The sequence below is a fragment of the Dromiciops gliroides genome, chromosome 2 (genome assembly GCF_019393635.1).
Source record: "Dromiciops gliroides isolate mDroGli1 chromosome 2, mDroGli1.pri, whole genome shotgun sequence".
Lineage (NCBI taxonomy): Eukaryota > Metazoa > Chordata > Mammalia > Microbiotheria > Microbiotheriidae > Dromiciops > Dromiciops gliroides.
In genome coordinates, this window is record NC_057862.1 from 485,684,795 (window position 1) to 485,695,712 (window position 10,918).

The window sequence follows — 10,918 nt, forward strand, 5'->3', positions numbered from 1 at the left end:
AGCCAGACTGGGATCACAGGGAGTTGGACTACAGCATTTCTTTTATAACTCAAAATACTATGAAATGAACCTTTTCCATTATCTAAGCTGGGCAAAATTGTGATGGTAATTAATACTGCTTCTGAAGCATTGACTACTGTTGAAGATCGCCGTTTTCTGAAAGAACCTTAAAACAAAGCAAATCATTTTGAACAAAACTTGTGACTACCATTTGAATATATACTTTTTGGAACTGTTGTTGTATTTTTACTTGTACATATCTCCTCACTTAGATTATAACCTGCCCAAGCACATGGATCTTGTCTTGCACCTTGATCTTCCCCACATCCTGTAATATAATGGGCATATGTGAGGGCTCAGTAGTTGTTGCCTGATTGGAAAATTCTTTTCTTTCCTTTTGTCACTGTGTAAAGGAAACCAAGTGCAATGAGAGAAAGAAATCCAGAGTGGGAACACTGACTCCCATTAAAGGTCCCCAGGGGCATGAACATGACTACTGGACTCTTCTGAGCAAGATGACTTCCTAAACTTCTTTTGTCATTAACATGAGGACCACTGTTGGCATTACAAGGGGTACCCACTCCTCTTCAAACACAGGATGCTATTTTCCTTCCTATAGGTAGGCAGAAAAAACATCAAGGTCCAGGGGAATGGATTAACAAGGCCTGTAGGAGCCTGGCAGAAAGTGTTCTACAAGAGAGTACAATGAAACAACTTTAGGTCTCTGTTGAATCTGCTTTTTTTCTTCAAATTGCTATTTAAAATGACTTTTTGATCAATAGTAGTTCTAAGGAATTCTTTATAATTAAACCAGTTTGTTAAAAGGGCCATTTGTTGGGAACAACCCGAATTTCTAAGATAAGGTTTTATATTTTATAGAAATGTAGTCATGGAAAGAACAGTTATCCAGAAGTCTGTGATCTCACTTATTTGTATGTTCCCTCTAAACAATACAGATTACAACCCATCTCCAAATTATCCTCTATCATCCATCTATCTAGCTAGTTTATTTTTGTCTATTTGCCAGTTTTCTCACCCATTAGACTGTGAGTTCCTTGAGAGCAAGGTCTGGTTTGCCTTTTGTTTATTTATTTATTTATTGCCTTTGTATCCCTAGGACTTAGCATACTACTTGGCACATACTAGGCATTTAATAAATTTATTGACTTTTTATTTTGTTGACTGATTTACCAATGTTTATTGACTGAACAGTAGAATATAAGTTCCTTCAGGGCAAAGATTGTTTTGTTTTTGTCTTTGAAATCCCAGTACCTAGCATAAATTAGGTGCTTTAATGTCCGTTGATCAAATGAGATGATGTATATAAAGCACTCTGCAAACCTTAAAGTGTTATAGAAATATGGGGCTATTATATTTAAAGTGTGAGCTCAGTTAAGTCACATTAGAGCTGTAAGAGACTTTAGAGATTGTCTAGTCCAGTGGTTTGCAAACTTTTGGTCTCACCAAAGGACTCCTTTACACTCTTAAATCCCAAAGAACTTTTGTTTATGTGGGTTTTATCTATTGATATTTACCATATTAGAAAGTAAAACATGTTAGTATTATTATGGAAATAGATTTGATCTTGATGACCCCCTGAAAGAAACTCAGGAACACCTAGAGGTCCCCAGATCATATTTTGAGAATCGCTGATCTAGTCCAACCACTTCATTTTACTGAAGAGAAAACTTAGGCAGAGATACAGGAAGCAAGTTAAAACTTGGACTTGAACTGAAGGTTCCCAACTTCAAGAAAATACTTCTTCAAAAGTGTACGCTAAGACTATTTTTTAATGTTTGAATAAAAAAGTTATTTCTGATTTTTTTTAAAAAAGTAAAATTGAGCAGAAAAAATGTAATCTTGTTCTTGGTCAATGATACCTGTAGCTGAAACAGCTGTTCAGACCACAAGATCATCTCCATGATATAACCATTCACCTGGTAGCCACCTGCTCTATTACAGGCAAAATACCTAAAAGGAAATAAATTCTTGAGTACTGTGTTTAAAAACTAAAAATTTGTAGGAGATGGGATTATAAAGTAATGAGACTTCTTTTTAATTAACAGACCAGAATATACACATTTACATAAGGGTTGTCCTCAAAGTTGTCCCTATTCTAGTACTGATTCCAGTGTTTAAGACAAGTTTGGATTCTTATTTTAGTGGTTGTATCTAAAACCCATTTACACCATACAACAAAATTAGTCATTACTTATGCAGTTTTGATAAGAAAGAAAAGTCCACACTATGATCCTATCAGTGCTCACTACCTCTTCCCATACACAAATTTTGAAATTGCTATATTTCCCCTAGCCTTCAAAAAAGGAATGAAAACAAAACAAAATTTCAAACTCATCTTTCATTCCTTTCTTCCATCAGACATCACTCTGTTAGGAGGGATAATTGAAGACTAGATAGAATGTAACCAATAAAAGGATGTTCTTGAGCAGTTCTTGGAAAGTCACAAATTTGGCCCCTTGATTGAAAGAGTATGTGCATTCTAGAGTCTGCTTGTGGATAACTAGCTCTGGAAATTTCTTGTTCTCCACAAAATGATTTTCAAAATAAATCTTTCAAGATAACATCACCATAGTCATTGGAAAACCATGTCAGAACTGCAATAGCTAAGAGGAAAACCAACATGCTATTCCAAATAAGATGCTTCGAGGTATAGTTTTGGAATTTTCTCCCATGACCTTCAGCTTTAAACCAATCTACCACTTCCTTGAAGTCAAATGGCTGTGGTTCATAACCCAGTTCCTTCTTAGCCTTTTCCATGCTGAAATAGTGTGTGACCCCAGTTTTATAGACTTCTGCTCTGGTGAGGAAAGGCTGAAAATTATAAAACCTGCCCAAGAGGAAGTAAACCATCTCTGTCATGAAAGCAATAAAATAAATGAGGCTTAATGGTAGGCGTATGGTGGGGAATGGATAACCCAACCCTTCAACTAAAGGCCGGAAGAATTCGAAATTGTTCACTGGTCTTCCATCAGAGATAAAATAAGGCTGCCCAGAGGCAATGTGTTTCTTGTCAGCTTTCAATGCCTCTGAGGCCAGGATGTGGGCTTGTATCAAGTTATCCACATGGACAAAATCTACCAAGCTCTTGGGATCCCCATACACAAATTTGAAGAGGCCCTTTTCTATATATCTCACTATCCTGGGAAGATGCCTTTGTTCTCCAGGCCCATAGATACCAGCTGATCTCAAAACACAGGTTCTTAAGACACCAACTCCTCCTTCCAAGGCTGTGTCATTTGCCTCCAGTACTTTTTTCTCCGCAACAGATTTGGTACGGGAGTAGTGATCAGGGTGAAGGTGAAGAGGTAGGTAAGGGAGAGACTCGTCTCCATTCATTATAACTTGGCCTCCAAACACCACGTTATAAGTACTAGTATAAACCAGTCTTGGCACTCCTTTCCTTCTGCAAGCCTGGAGTACATTTTCTGTGCCTTTTACATTGACATCTTCAATACGCATATGATTCAATTGTTCCTTTCCAGACATGCCAAAGGAAGCAATATGGAAAACACAAGTAACGTTTTGCATGGCTTTCTCTAAATCAGCAACATGGCAAATATCACCACATATCACCTTCATCCCCTTGGGAAGATCATGAATAGGATTGTTGACATCAAACAGAATAACAGCGATACCCTTCTTGCATAGTGTACAACCCAAACTGAAATGAGAAGGAGAAAACATCACAAGCTTAATTACTATGCTGTCCCTAGTAAGACTAACAAATGATTCATGTCTGAAATGTGAATTAAATTAAATTTTCTTGGAATTACAGACTTATCTAATTTACACATTGAATTTGTTCTTGAAAAGTAATACATAACTTGTCAATCTATCTATATCATTGGCTTTTTTTTTGTGACAATAAAGAGGTATTACCTTTCAAGTGATCTTCCCCAAGTAATGGCACTTAACACTTTCATTCCCATTTTCTCTTTTCTTCAGTGCCCCCAGCCATTCTCTCTTAGTTTAAAAAATAAAAACTAAAAGCTATTATGGAAGCTGTTTTTTTTAACCCTTCTTTAATGTGAACAAGCACTCCTAATTATATTTTCTTTGTTAATTTGATTTTCAAATATTAATTTTTTTCAAGGTGGGGGACACATGTATTTACTGATTTTAGAGTCTAAGGAGTCTGTGTCATTAGCTCACTTATGAGATCAGCACAATGATATCATAAGTGATGGTCTGTACTACAAAAGTATTACAGCTCCTAGCTACACTTTTTTTTTAAATCATCCAATAAAGCAACAACCTAGGAAAGAAATCCATTATTTTTTTCTCCCATAGGCACTGACCGGAAACCAAAGTAGCCACCTCCTCCTGTAATAAGTACTGTTTCCTTAGGAGACTTTTGGAGGTCCATGTCTGTGTGCTCAAGCAATTTAAGTGAACCTAAACGAAAAGAAAATGCTTTAAGAAAGATGCCGCATTATTATTGTTCCACATGGACATTTGATTTATGATGAAAATTCTTTGGATGTTAGTAAGGGTTTTTGTTTGTTTGTTTGTTTGTTTTGGTGGGGCAATGAGGGTTAAGTGACTTGCCCAGGGTCACAGAGCTGGTGTTAATTGTCTGAGGCCAAATTTGAACTCAGGTCCTCCTGAATCCAGAGCCACTGATTATCTACCGTGCCACCTAGCTGCCCCCAATAAGGGTTTTTTTTAAAGGAAATTCATAACATTTCCTGTAGAATCTCAACATCTCAGTCACAAAGACAGAAGCAACTTTAACCCCTATGATGAGTGGAAACAAGCACAAAATACTCTCCAATAGTTTGTTTCAAGAGAAATAGCAACATCTTGTATAATATACTTGAGGGTTTTTAAGCCCCACATTATAAAAAATATATATAAGAAAGAATATGTGCATTTAGCAAACCATTTATTTTGAAAACCTTCACTAATAGATTATACCCTCAACTCCTCAAATAGAAGCCCATTCTGGCATCCCAATAAGAACCAGACTTCCAAGCAGTGGATCTTTTGGGCTCAGTCTCACTGGTGCTCTCTCTTACCCTCTTCCCACTTTTGCTCCTAATCTGCTGCTGAACAGCATATGAAAATCATGACTATAAAATCATGACACCAAGTGCCTGGGCCCACTATAAATTTCTGTTACACAATCTAAACTGGGTCCTCCTTGCAGTAAGGCATTACTTTAATACTTTGCTAATCAATTTGCCATCCAACTCTCTAGAAGCTATCTAAATCTTTTTATCCCATCTCAGGCCTTTCCTTCCCAACATCATCTCAGTTGAGGACCTCGTCTTATACTTCACTGAAAAAACTGAAAACATTCCACAAGATCTCTGTCTCCTCCTATACTCTTCAACTCAAATTACTCATATGTTTCACTTGAAGAGGTGGTCCTTTTCCTTGTCATGGTAACCACCTCTACATGCACCCTTAATTCCATTCCATCCTATCTTCTCCAGCAGATTATTCCCTCTATCATCCCTATTGTCCTTAGCTTCAGTCTCCCCCTATATCCTGCCTCCTTCCTATGTCCCTTTCATCCTTAAAAAGCGGAACAAAACCCTTCATTTAATCCTATCATCTCCACTACCTATTGTTCTATATCTGTCCTTTTCTCAGTTCAACTTTTTGAGAAAGCTGTTTACACTCAATGCTTCCACTTCCTCTTCTCTCATTCTATTCTAAACCCTTCTGACCTCATTTTTCTTTTTTTTTTTTCTGACCTCATTTTTCAATTGAAACCACTCTCTCTGAAATTGCCAATGATCTCTTAATTGCCTAATAGAATTGCCTTTTCTCAATCCTTATCCTTTTTGACCTCTCTACAACTTCGGACACTGTCAGTCACTCTGTTCTTTTGGATATTTTCTCCTCTCTACATTTTCATGACACTGCTCTTTCCTGGTTCTCCTCTTATCTGTCACTGCTCCTCAGTTTCCTTTGCTAGATCTTCATCTAGGTCACAGCTACTAACCTTTGGTGTCCTTCAAAGCTCCATCCTGGACCTTCTCTCTTTTTATCTCTCCCTTGATGATCAGCTTCCATGGGTTCAATGATCATCTCTATACAATTGATTTTTATGTCTCTGTATCCAGCTCTAATCTTTCTTCTGCCCTCTAGTCTCACATCACCATCTGTCTTTTGGATAATTTAAACTGGAAATCTTGTAGGCATCTCAAAATTAAGATGTCCAAAATAGAAGGGGAGTTCACTGAGTTTGGGCCAGGGAGGGATGGGGGCATGTGAGTGGCATGGTCAGATTTGTACTTTAGGGAAGCCACTTTGGTAGTTGTATGGAGTTCAAATTGGAGTGGGGAGAGAGACTTGAAGCAAGGAAATCATATTGAGGCTACTGAGAGGGGATGAGGCCTGAACTTGGGGGTGACCATGAGTGGAGAGAAGAGGATGTATTTAAGAGATGTTATGAAAGTAGAAGAGATTTTGGCAACTGATTGGATGTGTGGAGTGAGCGTGAGAAGTAGAGGATGATACAAATGTTTTAAATCTGTGTTTAAACCTGGATTTTAATTGGATTGATCATCCAATGCCCTCAACAAGAAAGGGGAAGTTTGGAAAAATAATAACCTTTGTTTTGGGCATATTGAGTTAAAGATGCCTATAGAACTATGTCCAAAAGGCATTTGGTGATGTGGGACTGGAGCTCAGGAGAAAGAATAAGAGATACACACACACATATATACATGTGTATGTATATATGAATATATGTGTATGTGTATATATGCATGTATGTGTGTATTATATACAAATATATATGTATATGTGTATGTAATATATTCATAGGTACATACATATATATCTATATAACTTAGAATCATCTGCATAGAGATAAATTTTGAGCCATCAGGTTTCTGTTGGTTTGTAAAATTCAAATGTGGTCAGAAAAATAGGTGGAGTAAACTATCATTCAGTATAGCCCTTGAATGAAGTACTCTGGTTAAGAAATCAGGTTAGTACCATGTGATATTATGAAACACACTGAACACTAAAACTGAACACTGCATATTTCATACTCTGCTTATATTCTAATATAGGGAGATGATATACATGTTTCCTCTGAACCCTATCATCATGAAGGGTCATAGAAGGAGTCCAATTAGAAGATTTGGGAGTGGTTCTATTATGTCTTGATCTGAAAAGAAGAACAGAAAGAGAGAGGGAGAGAAGCACAATAGATTGGAAGGGAAAAGGTTAGGGAAAATTATCTCATAATTGGGATGAATGACTAGAAATCTATACAGAGAGGTAGTGCAGGAGCTGCTGATAGTTGAATCTCATGTTCATCGGAACTAGTCAAAGGAGAGAAGAATACATACACTTAGAGAAACATTTTTTAAAATGACTCATATAGAAACTTTACTTAATTTCTAATTGTTATTTGTTGAAGAAACAGTCCCAACACCATTAGAAGTGCTGGTCATTCATAATTGGTCATTCATACATGTAGTTGGGTACATAAATGCATTTCACTCAACTCAGAAATAGGAGAGAAAGAGAAGTTCAGATTGAGGGAGGGATTAATCCTAAGCAAAACAAATTTTAACTAAGGATATGCAAATATATTTATATCTCTTTTTGTGGAAACACAGAATTGGAATCTGAGTGGGGGTGGGCATCAACTGGGGAATGGCTGAACAAGGTATGGTGCATATATAGGTGAGAGAATATTTTGATGTAGGAAATGATGAAGGGGATGGTTTCTAAAAAAACCTGGGAAGACTTGTATGAATTGATACAATGAATAGAGCCAGTAGAACAATTTATAACAATGATAATAATACTGTAAAGACAACTTTAGGAAGTCTAAGCAACTACAATTCCAGCAAGATTTAGGAACTCTGATCAGTATGACTCACCACAATTCCAGGGGACTAAAGATCCAACATGGTAGAGACTCAGAGTGGAAACTGATATACACATGTATGTTATGTTATATATGCATATATGTGTGTGTATATTTTATCATTCAGTTGTTTCAGTTGTGTCTGATTCTTCATGACCCCATGATACTGGAGTGGTTTGCCATTTCCTTCAATTCATTTTACAGATGAGGAAACTGAGGCAAACGGGGTTCAGTGACTTGCCTAGGGTCACACAGTAAGTGTTTGAGGTCAGATTTGAACTCAGGAGGATGAGTTTTCCTGACTTCCAGGTCCAGCCCTCTATTCACTGTGCCACTTAACTGCCCTTTTGGACAAGGCCAATATAGAAATTTTTTTTGGTCAGTTTGGTTAATGGAGTCAATCAGCTGATCAAAGGCCAGTCAGCCTTTTGTTAGGAAATCCTAGTGGGTCAGTGAACCTCCTTATCAACCATCTCCTTTCTTTTTTAAAAGTTAGGCCTTCCCGGGGCAGCTAGGTGGTGCAGTGGATAGAGCACTGGCCCTGGATTCAGGAGGACCTGAGTTCAAATCCGGCCTCAGACACTCTACACACTTACTAGCTGTGTGACCCTGGGCAAGTCACTTAACCCCAATTGCCTCACCAAAAAAAAAAAAAAAAAAAAAGGTCTTCTGACAGTGTAGGTGTGCTAGCTTAACCTTTACTGCCTTCTTCTTTAGGCTGGATAGGTAAATTTGTACCAGACCCAAATTTATACATAGACACAGTAGCAAGAACAGTAGATACAAGGGGGAATCATGTCTCCATTCCAGAAAGGACAGGAATTCAGGAGATGCTTGCTGGTGGAGTGATGCTGTTTGATTCAGTGACCAATTGACCAGCCAACTGGATAGCTGAAAGACTGACCAGCCAACAGACTGAGGGGTAACTAAATGAGCAACTGTAACTGACCGAGTGACTGGGCACTGAGGGCTGACTTACCCACTAAAGGCTGACTGACCCACCAAGTGACTGTTGAAAGATTAGTGGACTGACTGAAGGCCAATGGACCAATCCACTGAGTGCTGTGTGACCAGTGCTGACTAATGGACACCCACTGACTGGCCAATGAGATGTGAAGTGACTTGTTCAGGATTACAAAGAATGATAGGCAGAGCTGGTATTGATATTTAGGTCTCTGGAATCCAAGCCCTGTGATTTTTTCCTGTAGAAATAGCCTTTTAAAACAAAATAGGTCTGCCTGACAGGTGATGGATGAACCTAGTGACAGACCCACTCATGAACTGACCAGGGATGACTGACTGATGGATTCAATGACTGGCTAACTCACTTAGTTTTGATTGACCTACTCATCTATTGATTGCTGACCAACTGGTTTGAGGAGGGGAGGGGAAGACTAATTGACCCAATAAGAATTCCTTCCTGACTGAAGAAATGACTGTTCACTGATTAACCCATAGACCTGACCCCACTAATGAATTGACCAGGGTTGACTTGATGCATGGTCTCAACAACAGGCTGACTAACTGGAGTTTGACTAACTCACCTACTGACACTGACTGGTTGTGGGGAGAGGGGTCTAACTCACAAAGAAAGAATTCCTGACTGTAGTAAGAATGAATAGCAGGCTGCCTGACAAGGGATGATTAATTGGTGAAATAACAACGGTCTGACTGACCAATACTCCATCCAATTGACCAGGTTGAAAAGGGGCCATCTTAGTAGGGTCAGACTGACCAAACCATCATCCGACTGACCAGTTGAGGGAATTGATTGACCCACGGAGTGATTTACTTACTGAGAACCTAATGATCTAACACACCGACTGACTGCTGATAAATGACGGCCTACTTAAGTGACTCACTCCCTGACCACGACTGACCGATCTAGGGACATTCACTGGGGTCTGACTCACCCACCAGTGGTGAATGGCCGCGGACGACCCCCTGCCCCAAGGCCCGACAGACACTTACCTACGGGCCAGGCCGACTGACAGAGTGCCTAGCTGTGGGTTGGAGCAGAGAGCCTATGTCCCGGATGCAGCACCAGGGCTCCCACCGTTTATTCACACCCAGTCACACCATCAGTAATTGACCATCCAGAGGCGGGGAGAGGCGGGGTTGAGGAGCAGGAGAGGGGGTGGGCCCAGAGACTCACGCCCCGCCCACGTGCTCACAGCCAATGGAGCTCCGTACAAAGGGAGTCAGGAAGCCTTCGGAAAAGACGGGGCAGGACTGGGAAGAGAGGAGAGGGGGCGGGGACACAAGCTACACTGACTGGGCTCTTCTAGGGAATCCGGAGGCCTCCATCTCTGTGGTTCATATCTAGGCAGAACGGAGCCCTGGGAGGGGTTGGGAGCGGAGGGAGCGTGGAATCTGTGGGGCGGAGGAGGGACCTGTGGGAGCGGTAGTGGTTAGGGGCGGGGCCTAGCGAGAGTGGGGCGGGGTCCTAGATGGATTCTTACCTTCTTGTGGCAAAGGCCCGACCGAACCTGGGGAAGCTTACCTTGACTAACTTCTTTGCTTTCCCAAGTGCTCTGGGAACGACAAGACCTTTCTTTGAAGGTCATAAAATTACAGGATTTAGAGGCAGAACAGACCTTAGAAATTATAGAATCATAAATATAGAGCTGGAGAGAATCTTAGAGGTTATTGAGTTCAACGCCTTTATTTTGTAGATTTCAAATTTTTTTTCCTGAATCGTAGCTCAGACTTTCACACACCTTACATTCCACTTGCTACCTTTTACTTCCAGAATTAAATATAGAAAACTCTACTTGACATTTAAAGCCCTTCACAAAGTGGTCCCTTATATTATATTTTCCGGGCAGCTAGTTAGGCTATGGATAGAGTGCCTGTCCAGCCTGGAGTCAAGAAGACTTCTTCCTGAATTCAAATCTGGCCTCAGACACTAGCTGTGTGACGCTGGTCAAATCATTGAACACTGTTTGCCTCAGTTTTCTCATCTGTATAATGAGCAAGAGAAGGAAATGGCAAAGCACTCCTGTAGATTAAGGATCTTGATTAAGGATTAGGCAACTGAAACCCACGGAGAATAGT

General features: G+C 39.8%; 1 protein-coding gene across 3 annotated transcripts; it reads right to left on the reverse strand.

Moving 5' to 3' along the window:
* Positions 1 to 2,035: 2,035 nt before the first annotated feature.
* Positions 2,036 to 9,960, reverse strand: SDR42E1 (short chain dehydrogenase/reductase family 42E, member 1). 3 transcript variants are annotated; one of them, XM_043980507.1, is made up of 4 exons: positions 9,833 to 9,960; positions 7,081 to 7,150; positions 4,320 to 4,416; positions 2,036 to 3,682 (listed from the first exon to the last, which is right to left on the reverse strand). In XM_043980507.1, the coding sequence occupies exons 3-4, from the start codon at positions 4,385 to 4,387 to the stop codon at positions 2,560 to 2,562; spliced, it is 1,191 nt and encodes a 396-aa protein (XP_043836442.1). In that variant the 5' UTR covers positions 4,388 to 4,416; positions 7,081 to 7,150; positions 9,833 to 9,960; the 3' UTR covers positions 2,036 to 2,559. The 3 variants fall into 3 exon arrangements, with proteins under 3 accessions (XP_043836442.1, XP_043836444.1, XP_043836443.1); XM_043980509.1 differs by having other exon boundaries at positions 7,066 to 7,150; XM_043980508.1 differs by lacking the exon at positions 7,081 to 7,150.
* Between the last annotated feature and the right edge of the window lie 958 nt (positions 9,961 to 10,918).